Genomic DNA, 24,539 nt, shown 5'->3' with positions numbered 1-24,539 from the left:
CCTAAAAAGCATTTTAACACATTTATGGTCAACACTTGGGGCAGACTGAGCACTCGCCTATTCAGTACTTACGACTACAATGAGAAAAGCTGGAAACAAAGATATCAAAGTATCTCCAGCTATAGTTCATAGAGTCGTTTACAGCACAGGAGGGCGGCATTCGGCCCATGAGTCAATGCTGGCTCTCCATGGAACTATCCAGTCAGTTCCACTCATGTACTCGATCTCTGTAGCCCTGCAAGCTTATTTCCTTCGAGTGGACATCGAATTTCAGGTCATTACCACCAACTGTGTAGAAAGGTTCTTCCTCATATTCCCCCTTCATCTTTTGCCCAAAACCTTCAATCTGCATCCCCTAGTCCTTGTGCCATTAGTTAATGGAACAGTTTTTCCTTGTCTAATTTATGTAAGCCTGTCATAATCTTGTACACCTCTATTAAATCTCCCTTCCACCTCCTTTGTTCTAAGAACAACCCTGGCTTTTCCAACCTAACCTTCTAACTAAAATCTCCCATCCCTGGAACCATTCTGGTACATCTCCTCTGCACTCTCTCAAGGACGCTCACATACTTCCTAAAGTGTGGTGACCAGAACTGAATGCAATACTCCAGTTGGGGCCTAACCAGAGCTTTATAAAGGTTCAGCATAATTTCCCTGCTTTTATACTCAATGCTTCTATTTATGAAGTCCAAGTACCCATATGCTTTACTAACGTCAATATGTCCTGCCATCTTCAAAGATTGATGCACATGCACCCCAGATCCCTCTGTTCCTTCACACAATTTAGAACTGTGCCATTAAGTATATATTGCCTCTCCCTATTCCTTCTGCCAAAATGTATCACCTCACACTCGTCAGTATTAAATTTCATCTGCCACCTGTCTGCCCATTCTGCTAGTTTACCTTCATAAATATTACGCAAGTACCTTTTGAAAAAATAAGTTACCAATATAGGGTACACTTCAACACGTGTATTGTTACGACCTCAGAGACCGTGAATGTTAAAATAAGAGAACCCCAAGACCAATTTAAAGAATTACACAAGATTAATGTTTTAAGACTATTATAACTAAACTGAAATTATCCCCATTAACTAAATAGTAATTTTTAAGTAGCTGATCCCCAAATTATAAAGAAAGTTATTTTCTTTACTTATTAAAATTCTTAAAAACCTGACACCACACATATACATCACACAGTCTTCTTTGATGGCAAAATCTGCAGTTAAAAGTTCCAAACTCCTAGTTGGATCTCCTAGACCTTTCAAAAATCAATGTTCTCTTCGCTCACTTCTCCAAGCACGTCTGACCTGGACATCCCTGAATAAGGTGATGTCCGGTGATCCTGTTTTTCACTTCTCCGCTAACTTCAACTTTCAAAACATGTTCAGTCTTCACAGCCTTTCGCACTATCAGGCTTCTGAGAGAGCAGGTGTTCCCTCTCTCTTGAGGCTGCCATCACTGGTTGTCTTCCTTTCTTTTGCTGTTACTGCTGGTCTTCTGCATAGCCTGTCTGCCTTCAGAAAAATCTGTTATATTTATCTGGAAAGAAAAGTCAATAGTGCTTTTCCAATATGCAAAGTCCAGAAGTCTGGTTTCACAGAGCCACCTGGGCCTTCCATCGTTTCCAGGTGTTAACAACTGCCTGATACTTTTGGATCCTCAGAATCATGGCCTCCTTGTTTATGATCCAAAAGACTGGGAGGGTGAAACCCATTGTTCTTCAGGTGTTACCCTGGCAGTCTCTGTTTTTCAAAAAAAGTCTTTGATCTGTGTTCTCTGTTGGCCTGGCAACCAAGATTTCTGTCTAGTTCTTAAGCCGAGTGGATGTAAGGTCGCCTGACTTCTCGGACTCCATCTTAAAAACCAGAATGTTTTGAAATATAACCATGTTACAAAGTCTACTGTTCATAACAGTATTTCTAATGCACCTTCAACATAGAAAAACATACAAAGGCATGAGTAGTTTGAAATGTACTTGAACAGAAATGTTGTTCATATATTAAGACTCAAATATATATTCAATGGAAAAATATCCCTCCAATTAATCACCTGTAATTCAAATACGTATGAAATACAAGTCAATGATGTATTCACGGGAAACTATAATTTGAAGTTAATCACCAACACATAAAGTAATGTTAGCATTTCCCACATCCCCAAATAATAATATAGTAGTAAGTGCTTATGCCCAATTTATTAGTCCTGCAACTGAAATCAAATAGGCTGTCTAGAAATTATTAAAACAGCACCAGTGTCACCTTGTGGATTTTTCAAAATATTCTTTCTTGGGATGTGGGCGTCGCTGGCAAGACCTGCATTTGTTGCTCATCCCTAATTGTCCTTGATAACTGAGTGGCTTGCTAGGCCATTTCAGAGGGCAGTTAAGAGTCAACCACATAGCTGTGGGTCTGGAGTCACATGTAGGCCAGACTGGGTAAGGAAGGCAGAGATCCTTGCTTAACAGATGGCTTTTGCGACAATCGATGATGGTTTCAAGGCACCATTACTGAGACTAGCTTTCATTTCTGGATTTTTATTAATTAATTGAATTTAATTTCCACCAAGCTGCCACGGTGGGATTTGAATCCATGTCCTCAGGGACAGGAAGCCTGGGCTTCTGGATTACTAGATCAGTGACATTTACACTACGTCACCATCTCCCTCTGAACTCCAGTCATTAAAAAATTCCAGTAGCCTAGCCACTTTATAATTTAAAATAAACATGAATACAGCATAATTTTACACTCTTACTGTTAAGTCATTCCTTCTTAACATGGCATTTTCTTTTAACCTTTCAGCTAAACATTAACAGATGTTATCAAATTCTAAAAACAGATAAATTATAGATCTACCATATCTGGTATTGTCTTTTGCACTGCAATATCTAAGTTCACAGAGTTAAGGCACATAGTGGCAAACGCCAAGCCTTAGGGACCAAATGCGTTTAGGGGTATAGCTGATCTTTATCCAACTAAATTCACAAAACTTACCAACACGGAACACTGAAAAGCTTCCTGTGGCTTTTCCAGTGGAACCCATCTTGCCCCTTATGTATTGGCCCAAAGGATTATCTGAAGAATCCAAGCTCTTGTGTCAGGTCTACACTCTGAGGTTCCATTAATGAGCCAGGCTGGTGGTTAGTCAACAGTGCACTTGGAGTACTGCAGGTAGGCACTACCACAAGGACCAGTTTATTCTACACATCCATCACCTGCATGTCAGCTTGAAGCAACCGCAACCTTAAACAGATTCTGTTTAATTTTCTTGATCTTCCCCTCTCGACAAAAGGATAGTGATTGGTTGGCTGTTAATCAACTATCATGCTTGAGTTTGAGACCTTGGCCACATGGATAGCAAGTACCAGGACCTCAGCAGGAGCAGCACAACTCACCATAACACATGACAAGTGCATTTTCTCCATTTTCCAAACATTTTATGGATACACACCAAAAAAAACAGTAATACACAATCCTTTAGTTAAACTAAAAAAATTGAGTGATTGATCCTAGAATACCAACCTTGTTACATAAAAATAAAGGCATATTCACTAATATTTTCTTCCCTTCACAAAAATAAGTCAGTGAAATTCTATTTTAAGCTTAATTTAATGTATTCCACAACACTTGGATAAAAATGCAAAGATTTCAGTTCTATATTATTAAGCAGAATCTATTTAATGGCCGAATTTTCACTTTTGGCAGAGGGTTGGAGAAACAGGAGTCGGGGATGTACAACAGTTAAAATAACCCCCATCAGGTTGGGAAACTGGAGGGCGACTGGAAACTCACCTAATTAGCTATATGCCTTGTGGGACAGGTAGCCCTGCTGGTCCTGAACCCACCTCAGCAAAAATGGCTGGCACCTGGACGCCGGCCGACATTTTCATGCTCTGTTCACGACTTCGGTGGGGCCCAAAAAATCAGCCCATTGTATAGTACAAACTTTTTGAATGTAAGGTTATTTCACATTTTTACTGCATATACCTTTTCCCTCTCCATTTAATGTATTCTGACATTGCAAACTCACAGATTTATGCTCGCTACAGCAGGAGGATAGGAATGATTAAGGGGCACAAGTTACACTATTTCATTCAATGGAAATACCTGGGCCTTTCTCAGAAGCTCCAATTAATCTTAGGAAGCTAACAAACCAGGAATCTCCCAAAAAAAGTTTGCTCACTATGACATAATAGAGCCAATTCCTCATTCCTGGTGAATAAAACTAGATTTGCTGCATGAGATCTTGAGCACGGTGAGCTGGATCCATTGAACTCAGCTCATTTAAATAAGTAAGTGCGTTCTACCCGTTTCTCATCAGTGCAGTGAATGCTATGAATGAAAGGGTCACTTGTGTCTGAGCAAGCATTAATGTAAGGTCACCAAGGAAGAGCTGCCCCCTTTGATGTGACAAGTTAAACTACCACCTGAAACTATCTGCACGTTGTGTGGCCCTCCATTCATACAAAATGGATACTTATTTCTAAAGTATATATTTTATCCCTTGTCAAGGGAGAAGATTGCCCACAATCAAAGAGTGAAAAAACAGACTGGCGATGGTTTTGCCAACCTTTGAATTTTGGTCCATCATGGCAGACAGCACTTGGAGACAACCCAACAAGGCAAGTGTTCTTTCATAACATCTTCCTAACTCCCCATTAAATTAATTCAGTAACACACAAGCACATTTACCCAGCAATAACATAGCAGTCAATCTAGAACCATTTCAAGCTTGCACCATACTAACAGCAGTAGAGAAATACATTTGTAGCACCTCATTTGGAATGCAGTAAGGAGATTGGTTTCCAGAAAGGACATATTAACATAGGTAATGGCTTATAGGTGAGTACAGCGGTAGAGGCAGTGGTGATTAGGCAGTGCATGTCATGAAGTCAGTATTGTTTTGAAGAATATGCAGCAGTTCATGCACAAATACATTTAGAACTGTCAGTCAATGACTGAACACCAGTCTCCCTGGCTACATGTCATACTCACCCATATTGTCATCTTCCTCCAAGCAGGTACTTGAGGTGTAAACACAAGCCTTCGTTCTCTCTGCCTGAACTCATCTAAGTTTAGAATGATGATTAGAATTCCTATAGTAAACATCATGGGTTACTGCTAATCAAGCAGCTGCTATCAGCAACAATGTCAGAAAAGGTATCTGCAAAAGTTGTAATGAGCAGCTTTTTTTTCCTTCCATGGGATGTGGGCGTTGCTGGCAAGACCAGCATTGGTTGCCCATCGCTAATTGCCCTTGTCTGCCTTAACAACAGATTGGCTTGCTAGGCCATTTCAGAGGGCAGTTAAGAGTCAACCACATTGCTGTGGGTCTGGGATCACAAGTAGACCAGACCAGCTAAGGACGGCACATTTCCTTGCCTAAAGGATATTAGTGAACCAGATGGGTTTTTACAACATTCGATGATCGTGCAGCAGAAAGTAATGATCCAATGACAATGGTGTAAGGAAAAGTTTATAAAAATTTGTAATAAATTATGATAAAATAAAGTCTCATCTTTAGGAATTAAACTTCGAAGAAGACAGAAGGAAATCCAAGTAGTGCCTCTTTAAAACTGATGAGGAGCAGTGCTAAAAGAGCAAATAGGTGTATAAAACAGCAGAATTCATCGTTGAATCAACTTATCTGATAGTACCAGCAACTAAGAAGTCTAATGAAGCTCATACAAGCCCTTACAGCCCAAGTAACCAAACAAAACTCAGTTGACTGAATTTGTGCCTTATGATTTGGGCACAAGGATTTATTTGTCTCATTCAGCAAGATATGTTCATGGAATACTTTGGTGCATCCTTGTAGGTCATCATCATAGAATTGGTCTTTCACTTTTGCATTCGCCTATGTAAAGCAGGAACTCCACTTTACTGGATGTGAAGCATTTTCAGATGCACTCAATGGAATCATTCCATAAATGTCTTCTTCGAATTCCCATAAGTCAACATTAAATGATTTCAAACTTAGTTTAAGTAGACTCTGGAATTTTGAATCTAAGTGAGCTTTGTGTTGGTACTTTGTATTTGTGCCAGATAATCATAAAAAGGCTAATGTTCTTGCTCTGGAGAAAATGTAGTATTTGGAAAAAAAAATTGTACTTACACATTTTGCCAGTACATTTTTCCGCACTGCTTTAATACTGAAAAGAAAAAACATCATTTAGTACAAATATTCTATGCATAGAAACAGGTTGGTGTGGATTTTGTGGTCCTAATGACAGTGAAACTGTCAGTGTTCACCATCTTTATTCTGTGAAACTGACAGCAACTACTGGCCTCTGGACATGCAGTTTAATGTGGAAATTCAGAAATTTCTGTCAGTGATTCTCCACAGGGTGTGCCTTTAAAGTCTTCAAAACTGGAAATCAATTAGAAATCACTGTTTTGACATAAACTTTTTACACTATTCTTCTCCCTGTTAAAGATCCTTGCAAAAGTTATGCCTTGTTGAATGAAGTTTTTCATGGTGCATTAAGCTTACAATTATTGCTGAACAACCTCTTGCTTGTTACTTCCGAGTTTGCTGTTTGTGAGAATTCTTCAGGCTGCTTAGCCTGCTTGAGAAAATTATTGTTGCTGGATGTCAGAGATCCCCTATAGCTGGTGCCAGAATGCAATTAATTTTGGAAAAAGTGAAATCCATGCCACAGAGATCGCTAGATTTTGGTGAGCAACATTTTTTGATGTCAGTGATGAGGGCTATCACTTCACCGCTGACTGCAAAATCTGGAAGAAAGACTTGGAAGCCGATCATAAAATAATTCAAACAACAACATTTTTATATCCAACTGAGAGAGAAAATTTCATGCTGTATGTGAATGTTGATAGAATCCTGAAATATAAAATATCTAGGCGAATACAATTTCCAAAAATAGTAGTAAACCCGAGGATTGGGGGGATTTTAGAATGCAGCAAAGGAGGACAAAGAAACTGATAAAGTGAGAATAAAATATGAATGTCTTCTCTTCTTCTTTGGCCTCCTTGTCTCGGGAGACAATGGGTAAGCGCCTGGAGGTGGTCAGTGGTTTGTGGAGCAGCGCCTGGAGTGGCTATAAAGGCCAATTCTAGAGTGACAGACTCTTCCGCAGGTGCTGCAGAACCCAGCTGTTTACAATATATATCAATGATTTGGATGTGGGGACCAAATGCAGTATTTCCAAGTTCACGGATGACACAAAACTGGGAATGTGCGTTGTCAGAAAGATGTAAAGCAGCTTCAAGGGGATTTGGACAGACCTAGTGAGTGGGGCAAGAACGTGACAAGATGGAATATAATGTGGAAAAATGTGAGGTTATCCATTTTGGTAGGAGGAATAGATGTGCAGAGTATTTAGTAAATGGTCAGAGATTAGAAAGTGTAGATGTTCAAAGGGAGCTGGGTATCGCTGTCAATAAGTCACTGAAAACTAATATGTAGGTGCAGTGAGCAATTAAGAAGGCTAATGGTATGTTAGCCTTTATCGCAAGAGGATATGAGCACAGGAGTAGTGAAGTCCTGCTTCAATTGTATAGAAGCTTGGTTAGACCGCACCTGGAGTACTGTGTGTGCAATTTTTGTCCGCTTACTTTAAGAAGGATATTATTGCCAATGATGGAGTACAACGAAGGTTCACCAGACTTGTTCCCGGGATGGAGGGACTACCTACGAAGAAAGATTGGGGAAACTGGGCCTGTATTCTCTAGAGTTTCAAAGCATGAGAGGTGATCTAATTGAAACCTACAAAATATTTAAAGGGGTAGATAGGGTAGATGTAGACAAGATGTCTCCCCTGATTGGGAGTTGAGAACTAGGGGACACAATTTCAAGAGAAGGGGGAAGCCACTTAGGACTAAGATGAGGAGAAATTTCTTTACTCAGAGGGTTGCAAATCTTTGGAATTCTCTGCCCCAGAGGGCTGTGGAAGCTCAGTTATTAAGTATGTTTAAAGCAGAGATTGACAGATTTCTAAATACAAATGACATAAGGGGATATGAGGATAGTGTGGGAAATAGGCATTGAAGTGGAAGATCACTGTAGGGCGGCACAGTGGCGCAGTGGTTAGCACTGCAGCCTCACAGCTCCAGGGACCTGGGTTCGATTCCAGGTACTGCCTGTGTGGAGTTTGCAAGTTCTCCCTGTGTCTGCGTAGGTTTTCTCCGGGTGCTCCGGTTTCCTCCCACAAGTCAAAAGACTTGCAGGTTGATAGGTAAATTGGCCATTATAAATTGTCACTAGTATAGGTAGGTGATAGGGAAATATAGGGATAGGTGGGGATGTTTGGTAGGAATATGGGATTAGTGTAGGATTAGTATAAATGGGTGGTTGATGTTCGGCACAGACTCGGTGGGCCGAAGGGCCTGTTTCAGTGCTGTATCTCTAATCTAATCAGCCATGATCATGTTGAATGGCAGGGCAGGCTTGATGTGCTGAATGGCCTACTCGTGCTCCTCTATTCCTATGAAATTGAGTTAAAGGTTGCAGATCATTCCTGGTAGTTATGCATTCAATTAACAACTTTTCTGCAAAGGTATCCGTGGGTCAGCTAATATTGAGGCTGATTGTGAACAAAGAACAGTACAGCACAGGAACAGGCCATTCGGCCCTCCAAGCCACATGAACAATTCAGCATTAAAGTTCTTTCACTCATAGTAGTTAAGCAGTTTACAGTCATCCAGGGCACATCGGGAGGAACTTTATGCTCTCTCCTGTGGCGGGTTTGAGGGCGGGAAATTAATCCCCAATTAAGGGCCTCATCCAGCCACCACTGCAATTAGCTGTGCGGCAGGCGGCTGTCACAGCCTGGGAAGCACAGCACGAAAAACCATGCAGGCTGCTTCCTGGCTCTAATGGGGTTGGGGGAGGATTCCTAGTTAAAAGGCACGTAGTGCCTGAACGACGGACCTGGCATTGGGAATGGGATGACCTGCTAACAGTCACCACCCCCCACCCCCACAACCCCTCCCCTGTGCCCCCACCCCATGAGACCCCTCTTGCCCTGACCTACCTATAGCCAGGGTTCAGCACAGCTCTTGGGCCTCGGGTAGGTACTCCGCCGGCAGTAGTCCCGCCTCCGCGGTGGCACTGCTCAGTGGAACAGCTGCCAGCCACTCAGAGGCCGGCAGCTCTCCAAGGGTGGGACCTCTGGAAACGTGGTCCTTGATCCTGATTGGCACTTGATTTGGCAGGTCTTCCGGAAAAGAGGCGTCGCCTTTTCTGGACGTAGAGACCCGTCACCAGATATGTGGAATATTTCAACTTTTGTATCCATTATTGGAAAATCAATTACTGATTTGCATTGCTTAATCATCAGTTTCCAATACTGCTTTTGGCGTATCACTGCAGTGAATTATATTGTTGTTATGTAGGTAAAACAGTAAATGCACTTCAGAAGTAATCAGAAGTAATACACTGGCTGTAAAGCACTTTTGAGATATTCTGAGGGGTGAAAGTTGCATTATTAAGTGTAAGTTCTCATTCTCCATTCCTTGGGTGGAAAAAACTCATTCTGGATAAATCACGGCTTTTTTTAAAAAATTGATTCACAGGATGTGGACGTATTTATTACCCATCCTAATTGCCCTCGAGACGACAGTAGCAACTAGCCTTCTTGAATACAGCTGAGTGCCTTTTAGGCCTTTTCAGAGGGCAGTTAAGAGTCAGTCACATTGCTGTGGGTCTGGAGTCATACATAGACCAGACTGGGTAAAGACAACAGACTTCCTTTCTTAAAGAACACTGGTGAACCAGTTGGATTTTTACAAGGATCCGGTAGATTCACAGCCAACATTGCTACTACGATTATTCCAGATTTTATTTAAATAATTGAAATTCTCCAGCTGCCGTGGAGGAATTTGAACTTTTGCCTCCGTTTCATTAGTCCAACCCTGTGGATTACTAGTCCAGTTACAAACTATCGTACCCTTTCACTTAGTGCCCCAAGACTTAAAAATATAAAATTCTAGTATCACTGTTTCCAGAGTCATGATTAGACAATAAGGACATACAAAGCTAAACTGCAGTAAATGAAATTGATACTCACGTTTCTCTTGCTATGATCTTATTGCCTATTGCTGCCTGGATGGCGATTTCAAAAAGTTGCTGAGGTATTGTGTCTTTTAAACGTTCTGCTATTGCTTTACCAGCAGAATAAGCCTTCTCCCTGCAAGAAGCAATCAATGAATTCTTCAAAAGATTTTATTCAACAAATTACTGGCAAGTATAAATCAACTCTAGATCCATTGCAATCTTCACATGTCTAATTGATCTAGTGTGAAGGGCTAATTTTGCAGCATGCTTCACCACCAGCAGAGTCTTGTGCATGGGTTATAAAATCAGGCATACACCTCATGGACCCAATTCATAGAGTGCCACATTTAGCAGTGCACAATTGGAGGCAGAATGAGAACATTGAGCCAGATCTTGCTGGAGTGGAGCATCTCACGACATGGCCCATTAGTTAGGCTTGATCGTGCATATTTAGGTTTTAAAATTTTTTCCCACCAAATTGTTGGAAGCGCAAGCTGATAATGGCTCAGCGAGGCAAACAGAGCATATGGGACTTTGGTGAATGGAGGGACAAGCAATGTATCTCCTCAATCAATGAGATTTAAGGATTGAGAAATAAACAGAAGAACAACTAAGAAGGAGGGTAAATTAGAGTGGATGGTTCAATGGCAAATCAGGTACAGAAAGAAAGAGAGATGGGATTGAGAGAGAACAGAAAAAGAAAAAATGTAAAAAAAAAATTAAAAATTAACAGTATTGAATCTCCTGCAGCTTGACTGATCACCGCTGAGAGGGTTGGTAAGGATGTTTTAACAGGGTTCCCAGAAATGGGTATGGTTATTTTTTTTTTTGCCTCTCACAAGAAGTGCACAGACGGGGGTGGGGGGGGAGGGGAAGGAGAGGAAAGAGCAGGAATGCAAGGATAAGTCCAGTAACAAATGCGGTAAACATTTAAAGGCTTGATGGCATTTTCTCACCTTTAGTATAAAACATTTAGATGGCAAAGGGGAGCTCATGAGGGACAAGCAAATATAGGTGTAACAATATCCGAAAAGTCTGATCCGTACTATTCACTACCTTGGGCCTCCATTTACAGACCCCTTCACACAAACCAGGACATATCAAAGGTGACCTGTCTTCACTGTCTCCACTTTACAAAACAGGCCATCACAGAGCTGTACCAATTGTTTCACAATAATTTTCAGACAAGATATGGCAGCTCTTCCTGTATAAACAAAGGTGATCACTGAATGAATAGAGGGACTTGTTGAACAGTGCACAGAACCTCGTCTGGGTGACTAGATTCCTGAGGCACCAGGCATCAAAGATGGCACCTGCAACAACCCCATGGCTTACATAACAAATAGCTTGCACTGAATTATGTTCAGGAGACATCTGACCATAGAAGCATCCTTATGCACTTCAATGGCCTTTTCCAAGAAGCAGCCATAGATGTCTTCATTAGGTGGAGGTCCACAGTGCCTACATGTTTGGAGGATGACAAACATTTGAGATACCTCTTTGGAGATTAAGGAAAACCCCTGCATCCAGGGATGTTGACCCCATAACAACAGGGGGATCCCTCAGCATGGAAGCCTTATCCTCGAGATGCTGTTCTAGGGCCACCACCTCCATCTGCAAGGTGTGCTGTCCAACATTACACAATGGAAAAGTGAGCACAAATCGGCAGTAGTTGCGTACAATACTTGAAATGGTAACTTCCGCAGACTGTGCAGGTTCACAACTCAGGTCTGTCCCATTCTTGATACACCCCATAAGAGTGTGTGCAAAAGTAAGTACCAACCATATTTTCACTTTCCTCCTAATATCAGCAGACTTCTCCCTTATTTGCAGCAAAGTATGACACATCCTGGGCAACTGCATGGACTTGACAACCTCCCTCCCTATTTTAGACTGAAGGCCACCCTTCAGTATAGCCAATTCTTGTACCTGTGCATTTACTGGAAATTGGGCTTAAACCCCTAATTGGTTTATCTTTTATGATGCACTTTCTGCAGCACCACCTCAAACTCTTCTGTATTAAAGAGGACAGTGCTACTGACAGGTATCTGATGTGTAGTCCACATGGACTTCAGTAAGGCTTTTGAAAAGGTCCCGCATGGGAGATTGGTTAAGAAGGTAAGAGCCCATGGGATCCAGGGCAATTTGGCAAAATGGATCCAAAATTGGCTTAGTGGCAGGAGGCAGAGGGTGATGGTCGAGGGTTGTTTTTGCGAGTGGAAGCCTGTGACCAGTGGTGTACTGCAGGGATCGGTGCAGGGACCCTTGCTGTTTGTAATGTACATTAATGATTTAGACATGAATATAGGAGGTATGATCAGTACATTCGCAGATGACACGAAAACTGGTCGTGTCGTAAATAGTGAGGAGGAAAGCCTTAGATTACAGGATGATACAGATGGGCTGGTAAGATGGGCGGAGCAGTGGCAAATGGAATTTAATCCTGAGAAGTGTGTGATTCAATGCATTTTGGGAGGACTAACAAGGCAAGGGAATATACAATGGATGGTAGGACCAAAGGAAGTACAGAGAGACCTTGGTATACTTGTCCATCGATCACTGAAGGCAGCAGCACAGGTAGATAAGGTGGTTGGAAGACGTATGGGATACTTGCCTTTATTAGCTGAGGCATAGAATATAAGAGCAGGGAGGTTATGATGGAGCTGTATAAAACTCTAGTTAGGCCACAGCTGGGGTACAGTGTACAGTTCTGGGGACCACACTACAGGAAGGGTATGATTGCACTGGAGAGGGTGCAGAGGAGATTCACCAGGATGTTGCCTGGGCTGGAGCATTTCAGCTATGAAGAGAGACTGGATAGGTTACAGTTGTTTTCCTTAGAGAAGGGAAGGCTGAGGGGGGACCTGATTGAGGTATGCAAAATTATGAGGGGCATTGACTGGATAGAAAGGAAGAAACTTTTTCCCTTAGCGGAGGGGTCAATAACCGGGGGCATAGATTTAAGGCAAGGGGCAGGAGGTTTAGAAGGGATTTGAGGAATAATTTTTTCACCCAGAGGGTGGTTGGAATCTGGAACACACTGCCTGAAGGGGTGGTAGAGGCGGGAACCCTCACAACATTTTAGAAGTATTTAGATGAGCACTTGAAACGGCGTAGCATACAATGTTGTGGGCCAAGTGCTGGAAAATGGGATTAGGATAGATAGGTGCTTGATGGCCGGCACAGACACGATGGGCCAAAGGGCCTGATTCTGTGCTGTATAACTCTATGACTCCATGATTTGGTCCATTCTTCTATTAGCCCCAACTTATGCAATAATGGTGAGCTTCAGCCTGAAAGAGCTGCTGCATCATCGATTTTACATTTATGCTACAGCTTTTCATGTGCCATTAGTTTATTAAAATTAGCTGGGGAGAGACACCTATCAGAAAATTTGGAGCAGTCTGCCCTCTGAGCTGCCAATGCAAATGATGCTGTGTCATTGGCCAGCTCAATCGCACTTCTGCAATTATCGCAAAATCAGGGTTTACGTTTAAGACGTCTTAATCCATTTAAGATACTTCAGCTGATAAAGGAGGTCCACAAAATGCTCAGTAAATTACCACTCAAGTTGTATGCCTACCTTACTCAATACCATTTATTAGTTTAACTAAGGGGCAGCTGTGATTTTGAAAGTGATCTTTATTTTAAGTTTTTTTGAAAGGTACTTGGTTGGTCTATTTCATTGTTATCTGAATCAGTAAACCATTCAGATCAGGAACAGTAGAAAAAAAAGCAAATAGCATGTTTTACAGAAAAACACGAAGAGTAACTGTGCTGTAACAATATCAGTGACAAACCTGTGCACAATTGTTGTGAGTTCTTCCACACACTTTCCATTTAGGTAAATATCCATTTTAATCAGGTCAGCCACCTGGTATCCTGCATCTTCATAGTCAAAACTATGAAGAATAAACAAAATTTAAGAAAATTATTTAAATAAACCATACGATCAATTCAAACTCTGATCATATTAATAGCCACAGCTTGAAAACAAATAAGAAGCATACATTATTTTTATACAAAGCATACGTGGGGTGTAGACACATTTTAGTGAACCTAGCTAAAAGTTGTCGGTTCAGTTCCATTCAGTTTTCTTTCGTATTTCTAGCATTCACCGTATTTTGCTTAAGTTAAAAGGTCAAATTTACTATAAAAGTTACTATATATTTGTTTGCCTTCCACCAGCTTGGTAGTGGTAGGATGCAATGAAATGAAGTTGTTGACTCCTCACAGCTATCAATCTCTATCAATTATTCTACGACAGACATAGACATAACATGCAGTGCTGAAGAACTTAGGGAAAAGCTTTCGGTCCAAAGTCACCTTTTTCCTCCCAAACATGCTACACTTACTGCATCATGTCTCAAATTATTCATATTGTATCCCAAGATTCTATTTTCTGAAAGAAATCTAATTTGCATTTGAATTAACCAATCCTGACTGCTTCCACTTTCTTCCTAGCGAGTTTGTTCTGTAAATTGACCACTCGTTCACTGTAGATTAGTTCAGAAGTTAATTCTGCATCCTGTGCTTCTACTATTCTGAACAAGGTCAAACAGCTTGTCATAGTCTACATTTCTCTATACACCCTTTAAAATCCTAAAACTGATCGGATCACCTCTTAACTTCTCCTTTCCAATGAGAACATGCCCAATTTACACAACTGTTCCTTTTAATCTGATACATTTTGGACATATATAAGCTGAACAGACAGTCACCATGGATCTGAAACGGTTAAGTCATGTCTAACAAGCCTAGTTAAATTTATTGAAATGTAGTAAATAAGGCAGTGTCTTTAGATGTTATCTATATGGATTTCTAGAAGGCATTTTTGAAGGTTCCACATAAGAGACAGTTATTTGTGAACAACATTAAATTAGGTAAAAAAAAAGTGGGAGCAGAAAGTTGCAAAGGGACATTGATAGATTAATTGAGTGGGCAAAATTGTGGCAAATGGTATTTAATGTAGAAAAGTGCGAGGAGTTGTGGACCCAAGAAAAATGGATCAAAGTAATTGCTAAATAGCAAGAAGCTAGGAACTATAGATGAGAGAGATTTTGAATCCAACTACAGAAATCACTAAAAGCTGGTGGACATTTACAAAAAATAATTTAAAAGGCTAACGGAATGTTGGCCTTTATCTCAGGAGGAATACAAAGGAGTGGAAGGTATGTGAAGAGAAAAGATTGGTGAAGACAAATGTAGGTCCCTTACAGTCAGAAACAGGGGAATTTATTATGGGGAACAAAGAAATGGCTGACCAACCAAATGCATACTTTGGTTCTGTCTTCACATAAGAGGACACAAATATTATACCAGAAATGTTGGGGAACACAGGGCTTAGCGAGAGAGAGAAGAACTGGAGGAAATCAGTATTAGTAGAGAAATGGTGTTGGGGAAATTGATGGGATTGAAGGCCGGTAAATCCCCAGGGCCTGATAATCTACATCCCAAAGAACTTAAGGAAGTGGCCCTAGAAATAGTGGATGCATTGGTGGTCATCTTCCAAGTTTCTATAGACTCTGGAACAGTTCCTACAGATTGGAGGATAGTTAATGTAACTCCACTATTTAAAAAGGGAGGTAGAGAGAAAGCAGGGAATTATAAACCAGTCAGCTTGACGTCGGTAGTGGGGAAAATTCTAGAGTCCATTACCAAAAATTTTATAGCAGAGCACTTAGAGAACAGTGGTAGAATCGGACAGATTCAGCATGGATTTATGAAAGGGAAATCATGCTTGACAAATCTACTAGAATTCTTCGAAGATACAACTAGTAGAGTTGATGAGGGGGAGCCAGTGGATGTGGTTTATTTGGACTTTCAGAAGGCTTTCGACAAAGTCCCACATAAGAGATTAGCGTGTAAAATTAAACCTCATGGGATTGGAGGTAGTGTATTGTGATGGACAGAAAATTGGTTAGCAGACAGAAAACAAAGAGTAGGGATAAATGGGTCTTTTTCCAAATGGCAGGCAGTGACCAGTGGGATACCGCAGGGGTCGGTGCTAGGACCCCAGTTATTCACAATATATATTAATGATTTACATGAGGGAGCTAAATGTAATATCTCTAAATTTGCAGATGACACAAAACTGGGTGGGAGGGTGAGTTGTGAGGAGGATGTAGAGAGGCTTCAGGGTGATCTGGACAAGTTGAGTGAGTGGGCAAATGCATGGTGGATGCAGTATAATGTGGATAAATGTGAGGTTATCCACTTTGGTAGCAAAAACAGGAAGGCAGATTATCTGAACAGCTATAAACTGAGAGAAAGGGATATGCAGCGAGACCTGGGTGTTCTCGTACACCAGTCACTGAAGGTAAGCATGCGGGTCCAATAGGGGGTAAAAAAGGCAAATGGTACGTTGGCCTTTATAGAGAGAGGATTCGAGTACAGGAGCAGGGATGTCTTGCTGCAATTATACAGGGCCTTGGTTAGGCCACACCTGAAATACTGTGGGCAGTTTTGGTCTCCTTATCTGAGGAAGGATGTTCTGGCTATAGAGGGAGTGCAGCGAAGGTTTACTAGACTGATTCCTGGGATGGCGGGACTGACCTATGAGGAGAGATTGAGTCGGTTAGGATTATATTCACTGGAGTTTTCACAGAAACCTATAAAATTCTAACAGGACTTGACAGGGTAGATGTCAAGGCAGGAAGGATGTTCTCTATGGTGGGGGAGTCCAGAACCAGGGGTCATAGTCTAAGGATATGGGGTAAACCTTTCAGGACTGAGATGAGGAGAAATTTCTTCACCGAGAGTGGTGAGTCTGTGGAATTCGCTACCACAGAAAGCAGTTGAGGCCAAAGCATTGTACATTTTCAAGAAGGAGTTAGATATAGCTCTTGGGTCTAAAGGGATAAAAGGGTATGGGGCGAAAGTGGGAATAGGTTACTGAGTTGGTTGATCAGCCATGATTATAATGAATGGCGGAGCAGGCTTGAAGGGCCTACTCCTGCTCCAATTTTCTATGTTTCTATGTTAAAGCTGTACAGAGCTCTGGTTAGATCCCATCTGGACTACTGCATTCACTTCTGAGCACCAGAGCACAGGAAATAAATGGATGATATTTATATATGAAATGAATGATATGATGGCTTTGGAGTGGGTGCAGCACAGATACAGCAGAATTATACTGGGATTAAAAGGGTGAAATTGTGAGGACAGGTTGCATAGACTAGGATTGTATTTCCTTGAATATAGGAGATTAACTGGTGATCTAATTGAGTTTTTTAAGGTGATCAAAGGAGTTGATAGGTAGTTAGAGAGAAACTCCTCTGCTGTGGGAGAGTCCAAAACAATTGTCATAACTTTAACATTAGAGTTAGGCCATTCAGGGGTGATATCAGGAAGCACTTCTTTACACAAAGGGTAGTAGAAATCTGGGATGCTCTCCCCCCAAAAAGCTGTTGCGGCTGAGCCATTTGAAATTGCAAAACTGATGATAGATTTTATTAGGCAGGGGTATTAAGGATTACAGAACCAAGGTAGGTAGATAGAGTTAAAATACAGATCAGCTCTGATCTACCTAAACGGTGTAACATGCTTGAGGGTCTGAATAGCCTACTCCTGTTCCTATGTTCCTAATCCCTCCGTTCCCTCAATCATTCTGGTTGTTTTCTTCTATATCCTAGCTGTAATATCCTTTTTGCACTGTGATGACCAGAACTGTATATGGTATTCCAACTGCAGTCACCCCAATGATTTGTAAAGTGTCAGGATTACCTCACGATTTCTGCTGAAAACTTACTGCTTAATACATCCCAACACCTGATTGGCTTTACTCACTGCCACCAGGCATTATTTTAATAGGTTCAATTTGTCAATCATGACCCCAGATCTTAAATTTTCCATGCACATTATTTTCTTTCCATTTAACTAATAAATTCTTCCTGGATTTTTTGTTTCCATGTGAAACACTTTGCATTGCTCTACATTGACTTTCATCTGCCAATTGCCATTGACTTTCGTCTGCTCAATTCCCAAGTAAAATCAGATCTTCCTGCTTGCTCATCCAGTTCAGCACTGGAGTCTACGAGCTTCATCAACTTCTTATCAACAGCAAATTTAGCCAGCAAGCTTGGGGTTTCTAGCTCCAGATAATTTTTAATCCTTCCTTCAATCTGTTGACAAGGGCGTGGAGATCCTGGAGATGTCGCTGTGCTCAAGGGGATTCAGCGAGGTAATGCAGGAGTATGTCAGAGCTGTAAATAGTGGGGGCTTTGTTGCTGAGGTGGGGTTTTCTACAGTGTGTTAGTTATTGTGGGGAGGGTTTTATTTATGGGGATCTATTGTTGGGGCGGGGCTTTATTCAGGGGATTAGTTATTGACAGGGCTAGTACTAAGGTGGGGGTTTTATTGAGGGAGTTGCAGAGCTGAGGTGGCAGTTTAGTGCTGAGTTGGGGGGTTTATTGAGGGGATTTAGTGAAGTGTTCCAGTTCTGCCACTTGGCATGGGAAGAGGGGGAGACAGCCACAGCCTGACCCACCAGGGTGACAAGATTCACCACTAGAATCGCCTCAAGAGACGGCTGAACCTGCAGAGTAAAGAGATGGTGACCTGGACACTGTCTTTAACAACAACATCAAATGTGTTAAAGACTAAGGGAGTTAACCTGACAATAAATCTGGAGTGCAGTTCCATTAGGCAATTGGTGATCCCTTCAAGAAAGCACCTTCTGGCAACTCCCTGCAACCAATCAGGCCCCAGACATCACCTTTCCTCTGGATATAAGCCTACAAGTTTGTGTGGGCGGTTCAAATGCTAGGCAAGTCTGCAACTCCTAAAACCATGCCCAGGCTATACAGCAAACTGGAGAGGTCACTTCATCCTTAATCTCACTAGTGGGGCAACAAATATAGGAGATAGAAGACTATGTGTTGACTGGCATAGAGCAAGGATACCACAGGCTGCCCTGTGACAGTGGGATGGATCATCGTGTCCTAGTGGTCAGTCACTGCCCGTCTCAAGTTGGGCAGCCTCCACAGAAGAACCATTCTGATAAAGGGTCAGTGACCTGAAACGTTAACTCTGCTTCTCTCTCCACAGATGCTGCCAGACCTGCTGAGTATTTCCAGCATTTCTTGTTTTTATTAAGGATTTCCCGCATCTGTAGTATTTTGCTTTTATTACTTGTGGGTTGGTGTGTGCTACATCAGAACACAAGAAATAGGAGCAGGAGTAGACCATATGGCCCATCAAGCCTGCTCCGCCATTCAAAAGGACCATGGCTGACCTGCCTCAACTCCACTTTCCCACCCGCTCGCCATATCCCTTGATTCCGAGAGACCAAAGATCTGTCTATCCCTGCCTTAAATGTATTCAATGATGGAGCATCCACAACCCTCCGGGGTAGAGAATTCCAAAGATTCAAAACCCTCTGAGTGAAGAAATTTGTCCTCATCTCAGTCCTAAATGATCGATCCCTTATCCTGAGACTGTGCCCCTGTGTTTTATATTCCCTGATCAGCAGAAACAATCTCTGAGTGACTACCCTATCAAGCCCCTTCAGAATCTTGTATGTTTCAATGAGATTGCCTCTCATTCTTCTAAATTCCAGAGAATATAGTCCCAATTTACTCAACCTTGCATAAGACAACACCCTCATCCCAGGGACCAATCTAGTGAATATTCACTGTACCACCTCTAATGCAAGTAAGTCCTTTCTTAAATGTGGAGACTAAAACTGCACACAGTTTCCCAAACTTTCCCAAATTTCTTAATGTCTTTTGTGTCCCACACGTAGAGACTATGATCACTGTAGACACATGACAACCACCGATTGGAAGAGTCAAAGGCCACAGCAATAGAGACCAGATGTGGTCTCACCAAAACCCTGTACAATTGTATAAAAACTTCTTTATTCCTGTATTCCAATCCCCCTGCAAAAAGACCAACCTGCCAGTTAGCTTTCTGATTGCTTGCTGTACCTAACTTTTTGCATTCCTTGTACAAGCACACTCAAGTCTCTTTGAACAGTAACACTTACAAGTTTCACACCTTTTAAAAAATATTCTGCTTTTCTATTCTTACAACCAAAGTGACTAACTTCACACTTCCTTACATTATACTCCACCTGCCATCTTGTGTCCACTCACTTGTCCATATCTCTTTGCAGCCTCTCTGTGTCCTCCCCACAGCTTAACTTTCCACCTGGTTTTGCATCATCAGCAAACTTAAGATACAGTACTCTCTATCTCTTCATCTAAGTCATTGATATAGATTGTAAATAGCTGAGGCCTCAGCGCTGATCCTTTTGGCACTCTACTATTCACTACCTGCCAATCCAGGTATACTACATCTACTGGTTCCCCTTTATCTACCCTACTAGTTACATCCTCAAAAAACTAATAAATTTGTCAAACAGGATTTCCCTTTAACAAAACCATGTTGACCTGTTCTAATCATATTTGTTTCCCACTCACAACCTGCCAATGGATTTGCTGCATGTCCATTATATCATGTAAGTGGAAGGATGCTGATGCACACACCCTCCACTCTACTTATTTTTTAACACTACCTATCTGCTTTGAGGCATGTCATTCTCTGATTCTCAGAGTAAATTCTCTGAATTTACTTGTTTATTAACTGAAGGACAGAATTTTTTTGTAAATTCTATTTTGTTATGGAGAAGCTAGATCTAGGTGATCCTACCTGGCATATCCTGAAGAAAGCGATTTTAGACTGTCATAGAAGTCCACCACAATTTCATTTAGTGGAAAAAGGTATTGCATCATAACTCTATGATCATCGATGTAAACCACATTCTTCTGAACTCCTCTCCGACTCTTAAGACAAATCAGTACTCAGTGAGGAATTCTTAAATTTTGATACTTATAAAATAGACATGAACTAGAAACACCTTCAATGTTTATTTTAAAAATAGTGGTAGCTTAGTTTTGCTCACTAATTAAAACTACTGAGCAGATTTTAAATCACGTAACATCAAGGTAAAAAGTCAGGAGGAAAGGATAAAGAAAAGTTAATGTGGACAATGGGGATAAAAATAAAGCAAAGGTTTATTCTTACTACATGCAACATTGCAATGCATGTCAAAGCGACAACTGAATTTAGATTTAACAGCACAGTCGATTTCTTTTTAATGAATTCCAGGGAAACATTTCCTGTGAGCAGCAATATCATACAGGATAATTACTTAGAATATACAGTACAAAACAAGCCATCCGGCTCAACCAGTCCATGTTGGTGTTAATGCTCCATGTGACCCTATAAATAGTGGAATGCTGAGTCATCAATTGTTAGATGATCTGACTTAGTTTGTACTTGATGCCTTATAAAACAACTTCTGCCATACAAATGTTGCCTCTAATTTTTTTTTTGATGTGCCCGCAATGTTTGTTGTACTGCGCAGTCCCTTTCAGATTGCTGCGTGGCTGCAGGGAACAACATTTGTGCATGGCTTGCTTATTACCCGATTGCTGTATGTTGCATTCCCTTGCAGCTCAGAGGGAACAATGCTTGGCTGCTTTAGAGATTGAGCATGATGGTGCTCCCACTTCCCCAGGCCCATTGTAGCAAATTGTGGTTATGTACTCGCTTCCTGGACTCACTCACATGCTAGCCAGCATGCATCACAAGTTTTCTCACAAGTTTTTACTAAAATTACCTTTTTCTCTATTCTTAAAATTCTTCCTTCTCCCATTCCCTCCCTTTATTTACCTTCTCTCCAAGTTCATTTTCTTCCTCTTATGCTTTTTTACAACCTTCCTAACAATTGTGTTAATAATTGTCTGCTATTTAGCCACTGATTTCAGTTTCCCCAACCTCTACTCACATGGACATACTGTCAACTCTTCAGACTTTTTCAGGCTTCATTTAAACAAAAAGACTTTGTGTAGGACTCAAGGCACAAGTCCAAAGGAGGGCCTGAAAAAGTGGAGCTCAGGGAATTTTGTGGGAGAAACAAAGAAAGGCTGCAGAGGGGAGAGAGACAACAACTTGTATTTATACAGCATGTATGAAGACAGATTTGTCACCGAGCTGCATAAGGTGGTAATAGGGCAGATGGCCAAAAGATTGTTCAAAGAGGTAGGTTTTAAGGAGCTTCTTAAGGAAGAAAGCGAGGTAGAGAGGTGAAAGGTTTAGGGAGGGAACTCCAGATATTAGGATCTAGGCACCAACGGTTGAGTAATTAAAATAGGGGATGCTCAAGGGGCCAGAATTAGATAAGTGCAGATACTGACAAGGTGAGGCCATGGAGGCAATTTGAAAACAAGGATGGAAATCTTAAAACTGATGTGTTGCTTAACTGGGAGCCAATGTAGATCAGCGAGTACAGGGGTAATGGGTGAACTGGGCTTGTTGCGAGTATGGACATGGGCAGATTTTGGAGGACCTCAACTTTAGAGAGAAAAGAAAGGGGAAAAAAAAGACCATATACCACCTTGCACAACCACCGGACGTCTCAAAGCGCTTTACAGCCAACAAAATACTTCTTTTTGAAGTGTAGTCAGTGTTGCAATGGAGGGTAGAATGTGGGAGGCCAGCCAGGAGTGTGTTGGAATAGTCAAGTCTAGAGGTAATCAAGGTATGGATAAGGGTTTCAGCAGTTGGGCGATGGTATGGAGGTGGAAATAGGTGGCCTTGGTGATGTTGTTGATATGTTGTTCGAAGCTCATGTCAGAGTCAAACATGACACAAAGGTTGCGAAAAGCCTGATTCAGCCTCAAACAGTTGCCAGAGAGGAAGGGAATCAACAGCTAGGGAACAGAGTTTGTATCAGGGACCAAGGAAAAAAATGGCTTCAGTCTTCCCAAATTTAATTGAAGGAAATTTCTGCTCATCCAGTACTAGAAGTCGGACAAGCAGTTGGACAATTTAGCAGCAGTGTAGAGGTCAAGAGAGGTGTGGTGAGGTAGAGCTGGGTGTCGTCAGCATATATGTGAAAACTAAAGCTTTATTTAAGGATGATGTCACCAAGGGGCAGTCTGTAGATAAGAAGTCGGAGGGAAACAAGGATAGATCCTTTGGGAACACCAGAGGTAATGTTGCGGGAGCAGGAAAAGAAGCCTTTGCAAGTGATACTCTGGTTACAATTAGATAGATAAAAATGGAACCCGGCAAGTGCAGTCCCACCCAGATGGATGACAGTGGAGCAGCACTGGAGGAGGATGGTGTAGTCAACCATGACAAAGGAGACAGACAGGCCAAGAAGGATGAGGAGGGATAGTTTACCTTTGTTGCAGTCATATTTGTGACTTTGATAAGAGCCGTTTCAGTATTGTGGCAGGGACGAAAACCTAATTGGAGGAATTCAAACATGAAATCCTGGGAAAGATAGGCATAGATTTGCAAATCGACAACACGTTGAAGGACTTGAGAAGAAAGGGAGGTTAGAGATGGGTGGTAGCTTGCAAGAACAGTGTGATCAAGGTTTGTTTTTTTGAGGAGGGGGTGACGACAGCCGATTCAAAAGAACATGGGGCAGTATCTGAAGAAAAAGAACTATTAACAATACTGACTAACCTAAGGACCAGGAGGGGAAGTTGGATGGTCATCAATTTAATGGGATAGAGTCAAAAAAGCAGAAGGTGGTTCTCATGGAGGGCATGAGAGGAGATAGAAGAGAAACTAGAAAATAATGCGAGTTCAGGAATAGGACAAGGGGGAATTTAAGAGGAAGTTTGGACAGGTGGGCTAGTAGAAAGGAGATAAGCAGCAGAGATTAGATGGCCTCAATCTTAGTGACAAAGCTCCTTGAACTTACTGATGGAGGTGAGGGTGAGGGGATTAAGATAACAGTTTGCAGTAAAGAAATGAAGCCAGGCGCTATCTTTGCATTCTCGGATGATCCTGGAAAAGTGAGCAGTTTTAGCAAAAGACAGCAGGATCTGATAGTGCATTATGTGGTCTAGCCAGATCTAAACCAGTTATCCGCCATATCCATTCAAGTCTGCGTCCCTTGGACGTAAGGGAGCAGAGATGATGGCTATACTGGGAGAATGGCCAGTGTGAGAGCGCACAATGATTTTATTGCAGATTTGGGCTTCAAAGGGGGAATTAAGAATATGGTTTAGCAAATCAGTAGGTGCAGAAATGTCATGGTGAACAGAGAGCTAAAGTCTAGACAGTTGGGATTTTGAAAGTGCAGTTGTAAGTGAATTGGCGGATAGGTTTTTCCAGAGACAGACACAGACACAGAAGTAGGTTGTGTTGGTTCGTGGAAGGAGATGTTGGTGGAGATTGATACAAGGAAGTGATCAGTGGTGGCCTTATCTGTGATTGATATGATGGGAGTAGCAAGGCCATGTGAGATGGCAAGGTCGGTGGGGGGGGGGGGGGGGGGGGTGACCATGAATATAGGTTGGGAAAGTATGTGGAAGGAGAGATTAAGCGAGTATAGAAGGTAGTGAACTCAGAGTCAGAGGAGTGAAAGCATGATGAATTGAGATGGAGGTTGAAATCCCTGAGGATCAGAAGTGCAGAAGCTGAGGGAGGAAAGCAGTGAAGATATCTCAGTAAGAAATATTTTATCGCACTTGGGTGGGTGGTGGAGAACGAGGA

The 24,539-nt window shown here is 41.7% G+C and overlaps 1 protein-coding gene across 4 annotated transcripts in view; it reads right to left on the bottom strand.

Moving 5' to 3' along the window:
* guf1 (GTP binding elongation factor GUF1) overlaps positions 1-24,539 on the bottom strand; it is a 194,013-nt gene that overhangs the window by 993 nt on the left and 168,481 nt on the right. For 3 of the 4 annotated variants that reach the window (XM_068036092.1, XM_068036073.1, XM_068036102.1), the window contains 4 exons: positions 20,670-20,803; positions 13,817-13,918; positions 10,030-10,149; positions 6,114-6,150 (listed from right to left, as the gene is read on the bottom strand). In XM_068036092.1, the coding sequence (XP_067892193.1) occupies positions 6,114-6,150; positions 10,030-10,149; positions 13,817-13,918; positions 20,670-20,803 (393 nt within the window). Of the gene's footprint in view, positions 1-4,986; positions 5,068-6,113; positions 6,151-10,029; positions 10,150-13,816; positions 13,919-20,669; positions 20,804-24,539 lie in introns of those variants that run through there. The other variant, XM_068036082.1, reaches the window with a different exon arrangement.

This window comes from Heterodontus francisci, chromosome 1 (genome assembly GCF_036365525.1).
Source record: "Heterodontus francisci isolate sHetFra1 chromosome 1, sHetFra1.hap1, whole genome shotgun sequence".
Lineage (NCBI taxonomy): Eukaryota > Metazoa > Chordata > Chondrichthyes > Heterodontiformes > Heterodontidae > Heterodontus > Heterodontus francisci.
This window is presented reverse-complemented; position numbering and strand designations above follow the sequence as displayed.